Source organism: Puntigrus tetrazona, chromosome 25 (assembly GCF_018831695.1).
Source record: "Puntigrus tetrazona isolate hp1 chromosome 25, ASM1883169v1, whole genome shotgun sequence".
In the NCBI taxonomy this organism is placed as follows: Eukaryota; Metazoa; Chordata; class Actinopteri; order Cypriniformes; family Cyprinidae; genus Puntigrus; species Puntigrus tetrazona.
Window position 1 is genome coordinate 16,469,534 of NC_056723.1, and position 21,801 is coordinate 16,491,334.

The 21,801-nt window shown below is 38.8% G+C and overlaps 3 protein-coding genes across 3 annotated transcripts; all 3 read right to left on the bottom strand.

Moving 5' to 3' along the window:
- Positions 1-1,246: 1,246 nt before the first annotated feature.
- Positions 1,247-4,372, bottom strand: LOC122331045 (laminin subunit beta-1-like). The gene is made up of 3 exons (XM_043228475.1): positions 4,235-4,372; positions 1,582-2,019; positions 1,247-1,495 (listed from the first exon to the last, which is right to left on the bottom strand). The coding sequence occupies exons 2-3, from the start codon at positions 1,745-1,747 to the stop codon at positions 1,359-1,361; spliced, it is 303 nt and encodes a 100-aa protein (XP_043084410.1). The 5' UTR covers positions 1,748-2,019; positions 4,235-4,372; the 3' UTR covers positions 1,247-1,358.
- Positions 3,856-14,113, bottom strand: LOC122331312 (serine/threonine-protein kinase pim-3-like). Its single transcript, XM_043228873.1, has 5 exons — positions 13,948-14,113; positions 13,765-13,838; positions 4,976-5,026; positions 4,533-4,827; positions 3,856-4,444 (listed from the first exon to the last, which is right to left on the bottom strand). The coding sequence occupies exons 1-5, from the start codon at positions 14,111-14,113 to the stop codon at positions 4,095-4,097; spliced, it is 936 nt and encodes a 311-aa protein (XP_043084808.1). The 3' UTR covers positions 3,856-4,094.
- LOC122331314 (serine/threonine-protein kinase pim-3-like) lies at positions 13,704-21,151 on the bottom strand. The gene is made up of 8 exons (XM_043228876.1): positions 21,066-21,151; positions 18,028-18,072; positions 17,268-17,319; positions 16,825-17,173; positions 16,527-16,736; positions 14,196-14,396; positions 13,948-14,107; positions 13,704-13,838 (listed from the first exon to the last, which is right to left on the bottom strand). Exons 1-6 carry the CDS (start codon positions 21,149-21,151, stop codon positions 14,377-14,379), a joined length of 762 nt encoding a protein of 253 aa, XP_043084811.1. The 3' UTR covers positions 13,704-13,838; positions 13,948-14,107; positions 14,196-14,376.
- Between the last annotated feature and the right edge of the window lie 650 nt (positions 21,152-21,801).

The following is a 21,801-nucleotide window of genomic DNA, read 5'->3' on the forward strand; positions in this document are numbered from 1 at the left end:
CTCCAGCGCCTCGGCATCACCCTGGCTCTTCAGCTCTCCGACCTCCGCCTCAGTCTCATCCTCCGCCGGCAGTCGGGCCCATGGAGTCGATGGCCGCTCCTCCTCCATGGCTCCTTCCTCCGTCGGCGCCAGCATGGACCATCATGGCTGGACTCTGGATCTCCTCCTGCTCCGGACTCCTCCTGTCTCCTCCATGGCTCCTCCCTCCGTCTGCACCTCCCTGGACTCCTGTCTGCCTACCCCCTCCGGGGGGTTGTCCTCCACCAGAACCTCCTCCCAAGACCCGGTATTATTGTTTTTGTCTCGTGCCACGTGCTATCTGTGCCCTACCTTCCCGTCGTGTTTAGTGTATAATTGTCTTCAGCTGTGTCTCGTTAGTTAAGTCAGTTATGTTGTATATTTAAGTCCTGTGTTTGTCTTGAGTTTGTCCGATCGTCAATGTCCATTCAATGGCCATTCAATGTCCATTCGAAGTTACTTACTTGGTTTATGTCTTGTCTGCTTGCCTATAAGTATTATTATTTTGCCAGTTTGGAATTAAACCTGTTTAAGTTCATTTTACGTGCCGTGTGCTCAGTCTCTCGAATCTGCGAACGTGACAACTACTTTAATTTATTATTAATTTTATTATTAAGTATGTATTTATTATTATAATATCCATGAGTACAAATCGTAATCGATGTTCTAAGCAATTGTGGAAACAAATTTTTGGACAGGACTCTAACATGACAATGCCTCTGTGTATAAGGCAAGTTTATATAAGAAATGATTGATTGAGTCAGTGTGGAGTCTAAAACGAATGTTACCAGTGTAAGACAAGTCTGATGCAACCTTAACTTAATGAAGTAAATAGAGCATAATCTAACGTAATGTCAAATAACGCTGCTTCTGGTTATTTTAATGACCACAAGAACAATGTCAGAGCTGTAGCCCAAGACTGATGATACACAGGGCAATTGAGAATAGGTAACAGATCTTTATCTGGATCATTTAGATCAGTCGTGGGCTCCGTGTATCATCAGTCTGCGAGCCTCATTGATTCAGGACAGGTCCAGCTCCAGTCTATAGCCATGATCCCGGTCCATATCAGTATCATTTTTCAGCAATAAAACCAACAACTTAAAATAAACAATGTAAAAATACACAAGTTTTCAGTTATTTGTTATTTGCGTATTTTAAGATTTCCTCAGATTGATTGATTTCCTTGATTTGAGAAATTCACAAAATAACAATGTCAGTCACACACTGGAGTTTATTCTGATTGAACTTGCAGGGTATTTACAAGTTGGTCAAAGTATCTGTAAACAAAAACGTTTTTAAAAATCACATTTCTATTATTTTATTTTTTAACAATGAGGTCAATGTAATTGCAGTCTCATAGTTATGTTGGGCATGATCTCCTGAAGCAGTTCTTTCACAGCCTTCTCCAGATCCACCAGTTCATTGGCCTTGTCCTCCAGCAGCTTCTGATTTTCATCATAGTTCTTCTCAAGATCTGAAAAAGCGAGAACATTTAAAAAGTCAATGTTTTGTGATGGTTCTCTTCTTAATACTTTAATCAGAGATGCGTTATTGACATACTTTTTAGCAGCTGGAGTTTGTCACTGGCCTGTAGCAGCAGAGTTTTGGCTTCCTGTTGGAGTTTCTCTGCTCTTTTCTTGGCCTCTGCCACTCCTTCTGCTTTCTGTGTGATTAGCTCCTCAACACTACTGTACTTGTCCTTCAGCTCAGAATCCAGATCCTGCATAAACAGTCATGTATAGTATAGGTTACAAACCCACAACACTTCATAGCAGATGACGTATCATATCCAGGTGATTCATGCACCTTTTTGAGCTGCTTGATGCTGTCCGTCTCTTTCTCTGTGCTGTTGGAGGTGTTGAGTGCCTTTTCTTTCAGCAAAGCTACATCGCTTTCCAACTTCAGCAGCCGAAGGTTTTAGCTCCGAGTCTGCGCTCAGCCTGCTGCAAGGCCTCCTTCACCATCTCAGCGGTGTCTTTCACATCTGTCGCCTCCTTTCTGTGAAAACCAGACAATATACAAACATTTACATTCATTTCCAGTTATTATTGTCATTTGACTGCACAGGTACTACATTTTACTTCACTGACACTCTATTCTTCAGTTTGATACTCATTCTGTATTGTTAAAAGCGCTATATAAATACAGGTAACATGTTGTTCAATGAACTGGTCAGTAAGCTACCACATTATAAAATAGTTTTGCTTTGTACTAAATGTTTTTGCTTTTGACAATTATTTATAGGACAAAGAAGTCTACTACACCTTAATCAAAAACGCTATAAAAACATGATTTCTATTTTCCTCTGATACTTTTTGTCAATTTTCACATTTTAATGATTTAGAAAACAATATTTCATGCCTATTTTTGTTTATAAATACCTGAAGGCAAATACATGTCTATAAATATCTGTACTTTCCACAGCTGCAGATTCTCTCTCTCTCTTTCTGTCCTTCTTTTATTCCTTTCTTTACTCTTTCTTTTTTCAGGGAAGCTGACAGAATTAAACTGACCGTACATAAAGAGTGAGAGATATATTGTCATATCATTTTCTCCATAAACTCTTGCACAATGACTTCCTCACAACACAGACACATGCATCAAAAACAGAATTGTGATGAACTCCAAAACAATTGCTTGATATTAACACAAAAATATCACAAATCAGAGGAATTTAGTCATTTCTTGAGCTCTGGAATGGGATTCGTGCTGTAAAAGGTTTTAACAAGTGGGTTTAATGAGGGTTTAACAAGTCAGGGATAAGTTTTTCGTGAGGCCAGCATCGTCACATTTATTGATTGAAGTGTTTCAAAAGATACCTTAACACTTCAGGAGTTACACAGTTTACTGCTAAATGAGCAAATAATGTCAGATCATTTCAAACCTGCTGTTTTTTTCTCTTTTTCTCTCAGAAATAAAGGTACAAAAGCTGTCACTGGGGAGGTACCTTTTTAAAAAATACACTTTTGTACCTATTAGGTTGTCACACATGTGGACTCTTTTGTTGTTGTTTTGTCTTCTCCCATGTGTTCAGTGTCACCTACTTTCTATTAACTGTCTAATTGTCTTCAGGTGTGTCTTCTTAATTTAGTCACTTCCTGTGTGTATTTAAGTTCCAGTTTTCTTCTGTTTAATCGTCAGTTCTCGTCTTTAATGCGTGTGGTTTTTATGTCCTGCCTGCTTGCAACTATATTGCCATTTTGTTCGTTTGTAGAGGATTAAAACTGTTTACGTTTATTTTTCTCATTGAGTGCTCCTTCTCGCAAACCACACCGTGACATAGGTTCAAATATATGTACACTTTAAGTACTAATATGTACCTTTAAGCCACCAAAATAGACCCTTTAGGTACAAACATGTCCTTTTTAAAAATCTACCGTCCCAGTGACAGCTTTTGTACCTTTATTTCTAAGAGTGTATTTGCACTAAAAGGTATAATATACAGTATTATCATAATTCATGTGTTCCTGTTTCATCCTAATCCCTAGAAATAGCAGAATGTATCACTTAAAGTGTAACATAACAAACAAATACACACGTTAACCTTCTGTCCATTAAAAGACACACTGAAATCATCTGCAAATGTACAGGCTTTATTCAAATATATTTACACCAATTATATTTCATTATATGACAAAAATTAATTTACAAAAGCACAGACTCCTTTTGAAAACCAACTAAAAATCTATTACATCTAAACATGAATAAATATGAATTATATGTACAATTTAGTGTCTAGTGCCTCGGTCTGTTCCTCTTATTTACACAATGTCCCATTTCTCCCTTTTCTCTACTCTCATTCTGAAAAACACGCTTTAGCTAAAAAACCCCCCAATCTCTATCTGATCTCAGGCTCTGGTTTCTGCTGGTGCTGTGTGTTCAGCTCCTCCAGGATCCACACAGAGCCCCTCACGGACAGAAGGTGACCAGGAAGCAGTTCTCCGCACTTCCTGTGACACTCCTGCTCTCCCTATACAAACAGTCGAAAGCATTGATCTAGACTGATCCCAACGACACAATCCAGCCGTGACTGCTGTGATTCAGAAAGTGTGTGTCACCGGCCTTACACCTGTTCACTTTAACCAGGGGTGGCTCTCAATGTCCTCTAAACTGGGCCGGTCTGATGCCGATGCACTGAGACACCAGCCAATCAGCTGACGGCACTCTGTTACACACAACACAGTCTTCAGCAACACAAAAGCACACGCTTCACCTGGATCTGGACGTGACGTCTGTCTCTTGCCTCTAGACAGCTGTCTAGGGAAGCGCAGTCTTCTTCTGGAGGTGTCCTTCCGTGCTCCTCTGAAGGGGAAACAGCCGCACAGGATGCTGTAGAGCGTCACCCCGACCGACCAAACCGTAGCCGGTCCTGCGTGATAGAGATGCTGCCGAAACCACTCAGGAGGGGCGTATTGAAGAGTGCCTGAGAGACACAACAAGACCACAAACGTCCGATCAAAATCTTCCCTTTGGTGTTCACAAACACATCACTGCAGTGAGATCAAAGCTACCTGCAAAGTGTTGGTAGGCCGAGTCTCGCAGCAGATCTCCACAGCCGAAGTCCATCAGCTTGATGTCGTGGGACTCAGTGGAGATCAGCAGATTCTCCGGTTTGACGTCCCGGTGCAGGACTCCGCGGCTCTTGCAGTGTTTCAGCGCCGTGATCAGCTGCAGCAGGACTTTCTTGGCCAGAGTCTCCTCCAGACATCCGTTCTCCTCGCAGAAACTCTGGAGATCTTGGCAAGGAACGGGACGCTCCAGGATCATGGTGTAGCGTCTGCGATGGTCGAACCACTCCAGCAGCTGCAGGACGTTTGGGCAGGCAGGAGCCGAACTGACCAGGGTCATCAACGCCACCTCCAGCGGCAGCAGACCCTGACCTTCCTGCAGAGACCAAAGATCCGTCACATCCAGAGCTGAATGCAGATTCACAACAGATTCACCTTCAACTCACCACGTTCAGCGTCTCAGGCGCCCTGCTTTTGCAAACGTACTTGATGGCGACCTGTGAACAGATAAACCGCAGTAAATCACGCATTCGCTGATATGGCCATTTCTAAAAGCTGTTTGAATGAAGCAGGGAAGGAAAAGTCTTACTGGCAGTCTGTCGGACCTGCGTATCCCAGCATGCACCGAGCCGAATCCACCTCGCCCAGCAACGGGCCCTTGGCGACGCTTCTAAAAACGCACAAGAAATGTATAAACGGAACATTTTCTATTAATAACTGAGTCATGACATCTTTGATAATCCTGACCTCTGCGGGAGCGTTTGGCTGGTCTTGTGTTGGAGGTAGACGGCCCTTCATCCTCCCGGCCGCCGCTCTGCCGCTTCCTCTTCCTGTGAGGCTGATCTGTGGACACAGAAACAGCCAGGTCAGAAGGCAGAGGTGCGATGTATCCTGGTAGCTCTTGGCTCAGGGGCTGCTCTGGGTCACGATCACCAGAGCCTCGTCTCCCATCCTCCTGAGCAGCCGTCTGAGAGATACCAGCTCTCCTGGATCTGGAGCGGCCCGAGGCTGAAATATTACACACTTACAATACTTCATACTGTTGTATTAACAGGCAATAATCAAAACATATTTAGCACAGTTTATCTGTCACGTGGAACAAGATACACATCACTTAACTTATATATAACGGGTTGCGCAAGCTGTCAAACTATGCACATACCAATAATAAATATCCTAAAATAATCAATTAAAAAACATACCTCGTCTTTCGTCCGAGTGAACCATTGACGACCTCCTCCAAACTCCTCAAGATAAGAAAATAGGGAGAAAAAGAGAAAATTAATCAAAGTAAATTAAAATGAAATACAATAACAATACAAGACACGAGTGCAGAAATAAGTTTAGTTATAGAACAAATAACAGTTTAAAACTCTTCTCCAAGAAAGTCCGCTGATCTCCGTCTGAAATAAAAGTCTTCTTCTCGGGAATCCTCCGATGAGCTTCAGAAAGCAACAAGATCTGATCAGAAAATACTCAAAAGTCTCTTCGTCTCACAACCAACAGATAGCGATGGGTTCGAGTGTTTATATATTCAGCCAGAACTCATAACACGCGTCGCTATAGCAACTAAGACGCGAATCACGCCGGCGCTTACGTCAGTTCCGCATCGCGCGTGCATCTCAGCACGAGTTAAATATTTATGCTATTATTATTTAATTTGCAAGATTTCATACAACAGTTCAATAAACGACGATGATTTTAAATTACTTACATTGACTGCAACACTTTTTCATGATTTTGTTCTGTTTCGTCAAAGAAAAAAGTTTTAAATGAGTTTTGTTTATGCATGACTGTGCGTTTTTAAACGAACGAGTCAATGATTCAGTTAGACACTCATTAAGAATAGACTCCTGAATGAATCAGCCTTTTGAACGAATCAATTGAACGTATGATTCGGACTTTTAGTTTTAATTGTACAATACTATTTCACATTTGAGTTTAGCATATTTTATGATATATATATATATATATATATATATATATATATATATATATATATATATATATATATATATATATATATATATATATATATGCCATCATAAAATATGCTACTGTATGTACCACACTGCAAAAAAATCTTCATATGTGAAGAAAAAATCAATTTGTTGTCATGTTTCCAGCCAAAATATTAAATAATTCTTAAATTAGAGGGATTTTCTAGACAGCAAGTTTACTGACAGAGTTTTCAAGCAAAATCTCTCACTTATTTTTGACTAACTTTTTCCTACAATGAAGCAATAATTTTGGCTTCTAGATATTTTTTCCGGAAACAAGACAAAAATTGTAAGTAAGAAAAACATATTTTACAGTGCAGCAACAAAAACAAAATTGAAAAACAGCAAGGGAAGGACTAAAAAGTCCAGCTATTCTTGTCTGGTGACCATCTGTTAAAAATGAGCATAAATTGTATTATTATTTGGTAAGCTATTGTTTCTTTTAATATGGTGTGTAAGCTATTTTGTCTGTAAATGTCCCTATAGTGAAATTTGTTGATATGATCAAACCAGTGTGCATTAAAAAATAAATAAAAGAAACTGAGCTGCATTAAAACACAATGGAGCTCAGCAAGAGTTTTCTGCTTGTAATTGTGGACATTGCTTGCTTTATTGACTTGTCTCTAAGGATCCTCGCTCTTACAATACTAAACACAATGAAAATGAATTGACTTTGAAAGACACAGACCTTGTTTATGTCTGTGGTTTGTGATTGTGACCACCGAGACCTTTTGTACGCTGCCATCTAGTGGTCATTTTATGTTGTTGTCATTTTTGCGGTTGATATTCATTTTAGTAGAGTTACATAATGCATTGTTGGAAATTAACACGAATGAATATAGAGGTAATACAATTATTAATTTATTTGAAAGTCCTTGCCATCAAACCACATATATGGACATTTGCATTTCATATTAAAATCAGTCTACAGTCAAATGTACTACAGATTCACTCAGAAACTCCATTTGTTGTGATGACTTGTGGATGTAGCTTCGAAATAATTCTATTAAAACACATCAGGTATCTACATAACCTATAGGATCATAAAAACAGGCCATTTCTAAACACATTTCATTTTAAAATGACAAATATCATAAAATCATTAACACGCATATATTGTTTATTCTCACATTTACTGAACTTCTAGAACATCGAAGCATACTCTATTTTATTTGATCTCATTATTTTGTAACGGGTCTTTTATACTTGCGAGGAACAGGAAGTGTTTTTGTTGGTCTTTCTAACTGCTGTTAAATGAATGGCTCTATAGACTAATAAAAAGAATTAGAACGTGTGGCGCGAGCGTTCTTTGAGGCGCTTATGTCGTCACAGTAGATGTCTGAAAAGAATGTCGAAGATTAAACTTGTGCTGCTTCAGTCTCGCATCGGTATCACATCTGATCTGCTGGTGAGTCCACGATAAACTTATGTTTTTATATTGCTTTATTGAGTTAATTTGTATATGAGTCATTTTAATCCTTAACGGTGTTTCCGCGTGAACTGAATTAGAGCCAAATCACATTTATTAGTGTGAATATCCCTTTATGAAGACCCGAAGACGCAACATACATTAATTACTGCTATTTTTATTTCATTTTTCCCTTATTCAAAACTTTGTGGTGCTTCTTACATGGCTGAATAAATTCAAATGTAATCTAGGTTGTGATAAAAATACATCTGCAGTATAAATGAAACACAAATTAGGGCTTAGCTTCTTTCCATTAACATCAAACAGTAAACAGGCAAAACAGTGTTTTGGGGTCATTATTTAAGAAAAATAATTCGAAAAAGGTATTGCAGCATAAAAGCAAACTTCAAAAACATGTTCTAAAAGTATGTTATTACTATAGGTATATGTTGTGCAGTACGGGTAAGGTTTGTGGAATAAAGGTACGTGTTGTAGAATACAGTTAGATCCTGTAGAATACAGGTAAGGATTGTTGAATAAAGGTAAGTCCTGTAGAACACAGATAAGGTTTGTTAAATACAGGTAAGTGTTTTAGAGTACAAGTACAGATCATTGACTAAAGGTAAGTTCTGTAGAGCACAGGTAAGGTTTGTTAAATACAGGTATGTGTTTTAGAGTGTAAGTAAGATCTGTTGACTAAAGGTAAGTGTTTTAGAGTACAGGTACAGTTTGCTGACTAAAGGTAAGTCCTGCAGAATAAAGGTAAGTCCTGCAGAATACAGGTAAGGATTGTTGAATAAAGGTAAGTGTTTTAGAGTACAGGTACAGTTTGTTGACTAAAGGTAAGTCCTGCAGAATAAAGGTAAGTCCTGTAGAATACAGGTAAGGATTGTTGAATGAAGGTAGCTGTTTTAAAGTACAGGTACAGTTTGTTGACTAAAGGTAAGTCCTTTAGAATATGGTTAATGTTTCTTGAATAAAGGTAAGTGTTTTAGAGGACAGGTACAGTTTGTTGACTAAAGGTAAGTCCTGCAGAATACAGGTAGGTTTTGTTGTCTAAAGGTAAGTCCTGTAGAATGAAGATAAGGTTTGTTAAATGAGGGTAAGTGTTTTAGAGTGCAGGTACAGTTTATTGACAAAAGGTAAGTGTTTTAGAGTACAAGTAAAGTCTGTTGATTAAAGGTAAGTCCTGTAGACTACAGGTAGGTTTTGTTGACTAAAGGTAAGTGTTTTAGAGTACAGATTAGGTCTGTTTACTAAAGGTAAGTCCTGCAGAATACAGGTAAGTTTTGTTGACTAAAGGTAAGTCCTGTAGAATACAGATAGGGTTTGTTAAATGAGGGTAAGTGTTTTAGAGTGCAGGTACAGTTTATTGACTAAAGGTAAGTGTTTTAGAGTACAAATAAGGTCTGTTGACTAAAGGTAAGTCCTATAAAGTATAAGTAAGGTTTGTTGGTTAAAGGTAAGTCCTACAGAATGCATGTAATTTTTCTTAATTAAAGGTAAGTCCTGTAGAATACCAAAATATTAAATAATTCTAGAGTCCAGGTACATTTTGTTGATTTAAAGGTAAGTCCTGCAGAATATAAGTATGTCCTGTAGAATACAGGTAAGGTTTGGTAATTGTTTTAGGGTACAAGTAAGGTTTGTTAACTAAGGTAAGTCCTGCAGAATACAGGTAAGGTTTGTTGAATGAAGGTAACTGTTTTAGAGTACAGGTACAGTTTGTTGACTAAAGGTAAGTTCCTATAGAATACGGTTAAGGTTTCTTGAATAAAGGTAAGTGTTTTAGAGGACAGGTACAGTTTGTTGACTAAAGGTAAGTCCTGCCGAATACAGGTAAGGTTTATTGACTAAAGGTAAGCGTTTTAGAGTACAAGTAAGGTCTGTTGACTAAAGGTAAGTCCTATAAAGTATAAGTAAGGTTTGTTGGTTAAAGGTAAGTCCTACAGAATGCATGTAAGGTTTCTTAATTAAAGGTAAGTCCTGTAGAATACCAAAATATTAAATAATTCTAGAGTCCAGGTACATTTTGTTGATTAAAGGTAAGTCCTGCAGAATATAAGTATGTCTTGTAGAATACAGGTAAGGTTTGGTAATTATTTTAGGGTACAAGTAAGGTTTGTTAACTAAGGTAAGTCCTGCAGAATACAGGTAAGGTTTGTTGAATAAAGGAAAGTCCTGCAGAATACAGCTAAGGTTTGTTGAATAAAGGTAAGTGTTATTGAGTCCAGGTACAGTTTGTTGACTAAAGGTAAGTCCTGTAAAATATAAGTAAGGTTAGTTGACTAAAGGTAAGTCCTGTTGAATACTTGTAAGGTTTGGTGAATGAAGGTAAGTGATTTAGAAAACAGGTAAGTCCTGTAGAATACAGGTACAGTTTGTTGACTAAAGGTAAATCCTGCAGATTACAGGTAAGGTTTATTGACTAAAGGTAAGTGTTTTAGAGTACAGATTAGGTCTGTTGAGTAAAGGTAAGTGTTGTACAGTACAGGTAAGTCCTGTAGAATGTACAGGTAGGTAAGGTTTGTTGAATGAAGGTAAGTCCTGTAGAATACAGTTAAAGTTTGTTGAATAAAGGTAAGTGTTTTAGAGTACAGGTACAGTTTGTTGACGAAAGGGAAGTCCTGCAGAATAAAGGTAAGGTTTGTTGAATAAAGGTAAGTCCTGCAGAATACAGGTAGGGTTTGTTAAATGAAGGTAAGTGTTTTAGAGTACAAGTAAGGTCTGTTGACTAAAGGTAAGTCCTGTAAAAAATAAGTAAGGTTAGTTGACTGAAGGTAAGTCCTGTTGAATACATGTAAGGTTTGGTGAATGAAGGTAAGTGATTTAGAAAACAGGTAAGTCTTGTAGACTACATATAAAGTTCGTTGAATGAAGGTATGTGATTTAGAAAACAGGTAAGTCCTGTAGGATACACGTAAAGTTTGTTGACTAAAGGTAAGTCCTGCCGAATACAGGTAAGGTTTATTGACTAAAGGTAACTGTTTTAGAGTACAGATTAGGTCTGTTAACTAAAGGTTAGACCTGTAACGTATAAGTAAGGTTTGTTGATTAAAGGTAAGTCCTGCAGAATACAGGTAAGGTTTGTTGAATGAAAGTAACTGTTTTAGAGTACAGGTACAGTTTGTTGACTAAAGGTAATTTCTGCAGAATAAAGGTAAATCCTGTAGAATACGGTTAAGGTTTCTTGAATAAAGGTAAGTGTTTTAGAGGACAGGTACAGTTTGTTGACTAAAGGTAAGTTCTCCAGAATATAGGTAAGGTTTGTTGACTAAAAGAAAAGTGTTTTAGAGTACAAATTAAGTCTGTTGACTGAAGCTAAGTCCGGCAGAATAAAGGTAAGGTTTGTTGAATAAAGGAAAGTCCTGCAGAATACAGGTAAGGTTTTTTGAATAAAGTGTTGTAGAATACATTTAATGTTTGTTGAATAAAAGTAAGTGTTTTAGAGTGCAGGAAAGGTTTGTTAACTAAAGGTAAGTCCTGCAGAATATAGGTAAGTCCTGTAGAATACAGGTAAGGTTTCTTGACTAAAGGTCGGTCCTGTAGAACACAGGTAAGGTCTTTTGACTAAAGGTTAGTGTTTTAAAGTACAGATTAGGTCTGTTTACTAAAGGTAAGGCCTGCAGAATAAAGGTAAGGTTTGTTGAATAAAGGTAAGTGTTGTAGAATATATTTAATGTTTGTTGAATAAAAGTAAGTGTTTTAGAGTGCAGGAAAGGTTTGTTGACTAAATGTAAGTCCTGTAGAGTACAAGTAAAGTTTGTTGAATAAAGGTAAGTCCTGCAGAATAAAGATAAGTCTTGTAGAATACCGATAAGGTTTCTTGACTAAAGGTAAGTCCTGTACAATACAGGTAAGGTTTGCTAAACACAGGTAAGCATTTTACAGTACAGATTAGGTCTGTTGATTAAAGGTAAGTGTTGTACAGTACAGGTAAGCTTTGTTAGATGAAGGTATGTCCTGTAAAATATGGGTAAGGTTTGTTGACTAAAGGTAAGTCCAGAAGGATCCCTCGCCTCACCGTTCCGCCTCCGAGTCCCGGACTCCACCTCGGCTCGTAGACCCATCAGCTCCTCCTAGGCTCCTAGCTCCCTCCTCTCCACTGTGGTCCGTCAGTCCACCAGCTCCACCAGGCTCCAGCGTCCCTCCGGCTCCGCCTTGGTCAGTCGTCGACCATCCGTCGCCTCGGTATTCCCCTCCTCCAGCTTCGCTCGTCCCTCAATCCCTCTGGCTCTGTCAGGCTCCTCCTTCCCTCCGGCTCCACCTCAGTCCTCTGTCGCTCTGGCTTCGCTGCGTCCTTCCCGCCCCCCGTCTCCGCATCGGTTGTCGAAGCCTACGGCGTCGCCTTGGTCCTCCAGCGCCTCGGCATCACCCTGGCTCTTCAGCTCTCTGACCTCCGCCTCAGTCTCATCCGCCGCCGGCAGTCGGGCCCATGGAGTCGATGGCCGCTCCTCCTCCATGGCTCCTCCCTCCGTCGGCGCCACCATGGACCATCATGGCTGGACTCTGGATCTCCTCCTGCTCCGGACTCCTCCTGTCTCCTCCATGGCTCCTCCCTCCGTCTGCACCTCCCTGGACTCCTGTCTGCCTACCCCCTCCGGGGGGTTGTCCTCCACCAGAACCTCCTCCCAAGACCCGGTATCCCCGAATTCTAAGTTTTGTTTTTTGTCTTTTTTTGATGTTACTTTAGGTGCGAGGACACACCTTCCGCGAGGGGGGAGTAATGTCACGTCTCTGGACTCCTTTTGTGTTATTGTTTTTGTCTCGTGCCACATGCTATCTGTGACCTACCTTCCTTTCGTGTTTAGTGTATAATTGTCTTCAGCTGTGTCTCGTTAGTTAAGTCAATTATGTTGTATATTTAAGTCCTGTGTGTTTGTCTTGAGTTTGTCCGATCGTCAGTGTCCATTCAATAGCCATTCAATGTCCATACGAAGTTACTTACTTGGTTTATGTCTTGTCTGCTTGCCCGTAATTATTATTATTTTGCCCGTTTGGAATTAAACCTGTTTAAGTTCATTTTACGTGCCATGTCTCGCGAATCTGCGAACGTGACAACTACTTTAATTTATTATTATTTGTATTATTAAGTTTATTATTAAGTATGTATTTATTATTATAATATCCATGAGTACAAATCGTAATCAATGTTCTAAGCAATTGTGGAAACAAATTTTTGGACAGGACTCTAACATGACAATGCCTCTGTGTATAAGGCACGTTTATATAAGAAATGGTTGATTGAGTCAGTGTGGAGTCTAAAATGAATGTTACCAGTGTAAGACAAGTCTGATGCAACCTTAACTTAATGAAGTAAATAGAGCATAATCTAACGTAATGTCAAATAACGCTGCTTCTGGTTATTTTAATGACCACAAGAACAATGTCAGAGCTGTAGCCCAAGACTGATGATACACAGGGCAATTGAGAATAGGTAACAGATCTTTATCTGGATCATTTAGATCAGTCGTGGGCTCCGTGTATCATCAGTCTGCGAGCCTCATTGATTCAGGACAGGTCCAGCTCCAGTCTACAGCCATGATCCCGGTCCATATCAGTATCATTTTCCAGCAATAAAACCAACAACTTAAAATAAACAATGTAAAAATACACAAGTTTTCAGTTATTTGTTATTTGCATATTTTAAGATTTCCTCAGACTGATTGATTTCCTTGATTTGAGAAATTCACAAAATAACAATGTCAGTTTCACTCTTGAGTTTATTCTGATTGAACTTTCATAGTATTTACAAGTTGGTCAAAGTATCTGTAAACAAAAACGTTTTTAAAAATCACATTTCTATTATTTTATTTTTTAATCTGGCCTTCTCCAGATCCACCAGTTCATTGGCCTTGTCCTCCAGCAGCTTCTGATTTTCATCATAGTTCTTCTCAAGATCTGAAAAACACAGACATATAGTTCATTTTAACCGAGAACATTTAAAAAGTCAATGTTTTGTGATGGTTCTCTTCTTAATACTTTAATCAGAGATGCATTATTGACATACTTTTTAGCAGCTGGAGTTTGTCGCTGGCCTGTAGCAGCAGAGTTTTGGCTTCCTGTTGGAGTTTCTCTGCTCTTTTCTTGGCCTCTGCCACTCCTTCTGCTTTCTGTGTGATCAGCTCCTCGACACTACTGTACTTGTCCTTCAGCTCTGAATCCAGATCCTGCATAAACAGTCATGTATAGTATAGGTTACAAACCCACAACACTTCATAGCAGAGATGACGTATCATATCCAGGTGATTCATGCACCTTTTTGAGCTGCTTGATGCTGTCCGTCTCTTTCTCTGTGCTGTTGGCGCTGGTGGAGGTGTTGAGTGCCTTTTCTTTCAGCAAAGCTACATCGCTTTCCAACTTCAGCAGCCGAAGGTTTTAGCTCCGAGTCTGCGCTCAGCCTGCTGCAAGGCCTCCTTCACCATCTCAGCGGTGTCTTTCACATCTGTCGCCTCCTTTCTGTGAAAACCAGACAATATACAAACATTTACATTCATTTCCAGTTATTATTGTCATTTGACTGCACAGGTACTACATTTTACTTCACTGACACTCTATTCTTCAGTTTGATACTCATTCTGTATTGTTAAAAGCGCTATATAAATACAGGTAACATGTTGTTCAATGAACTGGTCAGTAAGCTACCACATTATAAAATAGTTTTGCTTCACGTCAGATTTTAGTACTAAATGTTTTTGCTTTTGACAATTATTTATAGGACAAAGAAGTCTACTACACCTTTTGTTTATAAAAACATGATTTCTATTTTCCTGTGATACTTTTTGTCAATTTTCAAATTTTAATGATTTAGAAAACAATATTTCATGCCTATTTTTGTTTATAAATACCTGAAGGCAAATACATGTCTATAAATATCTGTACTTTCCACAATTAAACTGACCGTACATAAAGAGTGAGAGATATATTGTCATATCATTTTCTCCATAAACTCTTGCACAATGACTTCCTCACAACACAGACACATGCATCAAAAACAGAATTGTGATGAACTCCAAAACAATTGCTTGATATTAACACAAAAATATCACAAATCAGAGGAATTTAGTCATTTCTTGAGCTCTGGAATGGGATTCGTGCTGTAAAAGGTTTTAACAAGTGGGTTTAATATGAGGGTTTAACAAGTCAGGGATAAGTTTTTCGTGAGGCCAGCATCGTCACATTTATTGATTGAAGTGTTTCAAAAGATACCTTAACACTTCAGGAGTTACACAGTTTACTGCTAAATGAGCAAATAATGTCAGATCATTTCAAACCTGCTGTTTTTTCTCTTTTCTCTCAGAAAAAAAGGTACAAAAGCTGTCACTGGGGAGGTACCTTTTTAAAAAATACACTTTTGTACCTATTAGGTTGTCACACATGTGGACTCTTTGTTGTTGTTTTGTCTTCTCCCATGTGTTCAGTGTCACCTACTTTCTATTAACTGTCTAATTGTCTTCAGGTGTGTCTTCTTAATTTAGTCACTTCCTGTGTGTATTTAAGTTCCAGTTTTCTTTTGTTTAATCGTCAGTTCTCGTCTTTAATGCGTGTGGTTTTATGTCCTGCCTGCTTGCAACTATATTGCTATTTTGTTCGTTTGTAGAGAATTAAAACTGTTTACGTTTATTTATCTCATTGAGTGCTCCTTCTCGCAAACCACACCGTGACATAGGTTCAAATATATGTACACTTTAAGTACTAATATGTACCTTTAAGCTACCAAAATAGACCCTTTAGGTACAAACATGTCCTTTTTAAAAATCTACCGCTCCAGTGACAGCTTTTGTACCTTTATTTCTAAGAGTGTATTTGCACTAAAAGGTATAATATACAGTATTATCATAATTCATGTGTTCCTGTTTCATCCTAATCCCTAGAAATAGCAGAATGTATCACTTAAAGTGTAACATAACAAACAAATACACACGTTAACCTTCTGTCCATTAAAAGACACACTGAAATCATCTGCAAATGTACAGGCTTTATTCAAATATATTTACACCAATTATATTTCATTATATGACAAAATTAATTTACAAAAGCACAGACTCCTTTTGCAAACCAACTAAAAATCTATTACATCTAAACATTAATAAATATGAATTATATGTACAATTTAGTGTCTAGTGCCTCGGTCTGTTCCTCTTATTTACACAATTTCTCCCTTTTCTCTACTCTCATTCTGAAAAAGACGCTTTAGCTAAAACCCCCCAATCTCTATCTGATCTCAGGCTCTGGTTTCTGCTGGTGCTGTGTGTTCAGCTCCTCCAGGATCCACACAGAGCCCCTCACGGACAGAAGGTGACCAGGAAGCAGTTCTCCGCACTTCCTGTGACACTCCTGCTCTCCCTATACAAACAGTCGAAAGCATTGATCTAGACTGATCCCAACGACACAATCCAGCCGTGACTGCTGTGATTCAGAAAGTGTGTGTCACCGGCCTTACACCTGTTCACTTTAACCAGGGGTGGCTCTCAATGTCCTCTAAACTGGGCCGGTCTGATGCCGATGCACTGAGACACCAGCCAATCAGCTGACGGCACTCTGTTACACATAACACAGTCTTCAGCAACACAAAAGCACACGCTTCACCTGGATCTGGACGTGACGTCTGTCTCTTGCCTCTAGACAGCTGTCTAGGGAAAAGCAGTCTTCTTCTGGAGGTGTCCTTCCGTGCTCCTCTGAAGGGGAAACAGCCGCACAGGATGCTGTAGAGCGTCACTCCGACCGACCAAACCGTAGCCGGTCCTGCATGATAGAGATGCTGCCGAAACCACTCAGGAGGGGCGTATTGAAGAGTGCCTGAGAGACACAACAAGACCACAAACGTCAGATCAAAATCTTCCCTTTGGTGTTCACAAACACATCACTGCAGTGAGATCAAAGCAACCTGCAAAGTGTCTGTAGGCCGAGTCTCGCAGCAGATCTCCACAGCCGAAGTCCATCAGCTTGATGTCGTGGGACTCAGTGGAGATCAGCAGATTCTCCGGTTTGACGTCCCGGTGCAGGACTCCGCGGCTCTTGCAGTGTTTCAGCGCCGTGATCAGCTGGAGCAGGACTTTCTTGGCCAGAGTCTCCTCCAGACATCCGTTCTCCTCGCAGAAACTCTGGAGATCTTGGCAAGGAACGGGACGCTCCAGGATCATGGTGTAGCGTCTGCGATGGTCGAACCACTCCAGCAGCTGCAGGACGTTTGGGCAGGCAGGAGCCGAACTGACCAGGGTCATCAACGCCACCTCCAGCGGCAGCAGACCCTGACCTTCCTGCAGAGACCAAAGATCCGTCACATCCAGAGCTGAATGCAGATTCACAACAGATTCACCTTCAACTCACCACGTTCAGCGTCTCAGGCGCCCCTGCTTTTGCAAACGTATTTGATGGCGACCTGTGAACAGATAAACCGCAGTAAATCACGCATTCGCTGATATGGCCATTTCTAAAAGCTGTTTGAATGAAGCAGGGAAGGAAAAGTCTTACTGGCAGTCTGTCGGACCTGCGTATCCCAGCATGCACCGAGCCGAATCCACCTCGGCCCAGCAACGGGCCCTTGGCGTACGCTTCTAAAAAACGCACAAGAAATGTATAAACGGAACATTTTCTATTAATAACTGAGTCATGACATCTTTGATAATGCTGACCTCTGCGGGAGCGTTTGGCTGGTCTTGTGTTGGAGGTAGACGGCCCTTCATCCTCCCGGCCGCCGCTCTGCCGCTTCCTCTTCCTGTGAGGCTGATCTGTGGACACAGAAACAGCCAGGTCAGAAGGCAGAGGTGCGATGTATCCTGGTAGCTCTTGGCTCAGGGGCTGCTCTGGGTCACGATCACCAGAGCCTCGTCTCCCATCCTCCTGAGCAGCCGTCTGAGAGATACCAGCTCTCCTGGATCTGGAGCGGCCCGAGGCTGAAATATTACACACTTACAATACTTCATACTGTTGTATTAACAGGCAATAATCAAAACATATTTAGCACAGTTTATCTGTCACGTGGAACAAGATACACATCACTTAACTTATATATAACGGGTTGCGCAAGCTGTCAAACTATGCACATACCAATAATAAATATCCTAAAATAATCAATTAAAAAACATACCTCGTCTTTCGTCCGAGTGAACCATTGACGACCTCCTCCAAACTCCTCAAGATAAGAAAATAGGGAGAAAAAGAGAAAATTAATCAAAGTAAATTAAAATGAAATACAATAACAATACAAGACACGAGTGCAGAAATAAGTTTAGTTATAGAACAAATAACAGTTTAAAACTCTTCTCCAAGAAAGTCCGCTGATCTCCGTCTGAAATAAAAGTCTTCTTTCAAGGAATCCTCCGATGAGCTTCAGAAAGCAACAAGATCTGATCAGAAAATACTCAAAAGTCTCTTCGTCTCACAACCAACAGATAGCGATGGGTTCGAGTGTTTATATATTCAGCCAGAACTCATAACACGCGTCGCTATAGCAACTAAGACGCGAATCACGCCGGCGCTTACGTCAGTTCCGCATCGCGCGTGCATCTCAGCACGAGTTAAATATTTATGCTATTATTATTTAATTTGCAAGATTTCATACAACAGTTCAATAAACGACGATGATTTTAAATTACTTACATTGACTGCAACACTTTTTCATGATTTTGTTCTGTTTCGTCAAAGAAAAAAGTTTTAAATGAGTTTTGTTTATGCATGACTGTGCGTTTTTAAACGAACGAGTCAATGATTCAGTTAGACACTCATTAAGAATAGACTCCTGAATGAATCAGCCTTTTGAACGAATCAATTGAACGTATGATTCGGACTTTTAGTTTTAATTGTACAATACTATTCACATTTGAGTTTTTATTTTATATATTTATATATATATATATATATATATATATATATATATATATATATATATATATATATATATATATATATATATATATATGCCATCATAAAATATGCTACTGTATGTACCACACTGCAAAAAATCTTCATATGTGAAGAAAAAATCAATTTGTTGTCATGTTTCCAGCCAAAATATTAAATAATTCTTAAATTAGAGGATTTTCTAGACAGCAAGTTTACTGACAGAGTTTTCAAGCAAAATCTCTCACTTATTTTTGACTAACTTTTTCCTACAATGAAGCAATAATTTTGGCTTCTAGATATTTTTTCCGAAACAAGACAAAATTGTAAGTAAGAAAAACATATTTTACAGTGCAGCAACAAAAACAAAATTGAAAAACAGCAAGGGAAGGACTAAAAAGTCCAGCTATTCTTGTCTGGTGACCATCTGTTAAAAATGAGCATAAATTGTATTATTATTTGGTAAGCTATTGTTTCTTTTAATATGGTGTGTAAGCTATTTTGTCTGTAAATGTCCTATAGTGAAATTTGTTGATATGATCAAACCAGTGTGCATTAAAAATAAATAAAAGAAACTGAGCTGCATTAAAACACAATGGAGCTCAGCAAGAGTTTTCTGCTTGTAATTGTGGACATTGCTTGCTTTATTGACTTGTCTCTAAGGATCCTCGCTCTTACAATACTAAACACAATGAAAATGAATTGACTTTGAAAAGACACAGACCTTGTTTATGTCTGTGGTTTGTGATTGTGACCACCGAGACCTTTTGTACGCTGCCATCTAGTGGTCATTTTATGTTGTTGTCATTTTTGCGGTTGATATTCATTTTAGTAGAGTTACATAATGCATTGTTGGAAATTAACACGAATGAATATAGAGGTAATACAATTATTAATTTATTTGAAAGTCCTTGCCATCAAACCACATATATGGACATTTGCATTTCATATTAAAATCAGTCTACAGTCAAATGTACTACAGATTCACTCAGAAACTCCATTTGTTGTGATGACTTGTGGATGTAGCTTCGAAATAATTCTATTAAAACACATCAGGTATCTACATAACCTATAGGATCATAAAAACAGGCCATTTCTAAACATTTCATTTTAAAATGACAAATATCATAAAATCATTAACACGCATATATTGTTTATTCTCACATTTACTGAACTTCTAGAACATCGAAGCATACTCTATTTTATTTGATCTCATTATTTTGTAACGGGTCTTTTATACTTGCGAGGAACAGGAAGTGTTTTTGTTGGTCTTTCTAACTGCTGTTAAATGAATGGCTCTATAGACTAATAAAAAGAATTAGAACGTGTGGCGCGAGCGTTCTTTGAGGCGCTTATGTCGTCACAGTAGATGTCTGAAAAGAATGTCGAAGATTAAACTTGTGCTGCTTCAGTCTCGCATCGGTATCACATCTGATCTGCTGGTGAGTCCACGATAAACTTATGTTTTTATATTGCTTTATTAAGTTAATTTGTATATGAGTCATCTTAATCCTTAACGGTGTTTAAATTAGAGCCAAATCACATTTATTAATGTTGTGAATATCCCTTTATGAAACCCGAAGACGCAACATACATTTACTACTGCTATTTGCTAGTTTTTCTTACATGGCTGAATAAATTCAAATGTAATATAGGTTGTGATTAAAATACATCTGCAGTAAGATGGAAACACAATTCAGGGCTTAGCTTCTTTCCATTAACATCAAACAGTAAACACGCAAAAGTGTTTTGGGGTCATTATTTAAGAAAAATAATTAGAAAAAGGTATTGCAGCATAAAAGCAAACTTCAAAAACCTGTTCTAGAATCATATTATTACTATAGGTATATGTTGTAGAGTACGGTAAGGTTTCTTGACTAGAGGTAAGTGTTATAGAATACAATTAGGTCCTGTAGAATACAGGTAATGTTTGTTGAATAAAGGTTGGCGTTGTACACTACAGGTAAGTCTTATAGAGTACAGATAAGTTCTTTAGTATATGTAACAGGTAGTATATAATAGTATTTGGGTACTTTAAATGGTATGGGTCTAAAATGGACCAAGTTTGCCATGGTAACGGTTCTGTTCAAATGGAAATATATTTGGTTTGGTTCGATATATATTTCATTCCATTCAGTAGTGTATGTAACACAGGCGGCTCTTTCGGGAGTGTGTGTGTGAGCGTCGGGGAAAATAATGGTGTAGGTGCCCGGTTTGATTGGGCAGCGATTGCCAAGTGAAAGCATCCATTATTCTGGGAGCAATTGATTGGGTGTGGTAATATACCTTTCCGGGGAGTATCGCGAGAATTTCCTCATGCGACTCAGAGCCTGTTGAGGAAGTGTTGTGTTATTTTCCCCTGTTTTTTCCATGTGTTACTGTGATATATGTGTAAACTCATCATTGTGTGTTTTTATAATGCATGCCAAGAGTATGAACCGGTATATTAGAAGTTGAAAGAGTGTGATATTCGCTGCAATTGTGCTGCTTGCGGAGTGTGAAGGCGCATGGCCGCGGTGTGCAGCACATGGCTGCTAGGGGATTTCCCTTCTCACAAATCTAGTGAGATAATCTAGTGAGCACATATTTTGTGTTACATTCAGTTAAACATTTGATAATTGTTATAAGTTGTATAAGAGACTATACAGTTATTACTTTAAGTTACTTTATTCTACTACAATTACAAACAATTACAAATGTATGAAAAAATGCGTTTGTCTGTTTTATGCAAACGCAATATATCCATACGGTGATGGATTTGCTTCCATGATTGATTTGTGACATGTAATGTGATTGTGTACGATACTGAGTGAAAGTTTTCAACAAGAAACATAGTCGTAACACTCGTGGTTATTTTCCCCTGCTTTTTCCAGCTTTTTCCAGGGCGTTACACATACAGGTAAGGTTTGTTGACTAAAGGTAAGTGTTGTAGAATACAGTTAAGTCCTGTAGAGCACAGGTAAGGTTTGTTGAATAAAGGTAAGTGTTTCAGACTACAGGTAAAGTTTCTTAACTAAAGGTA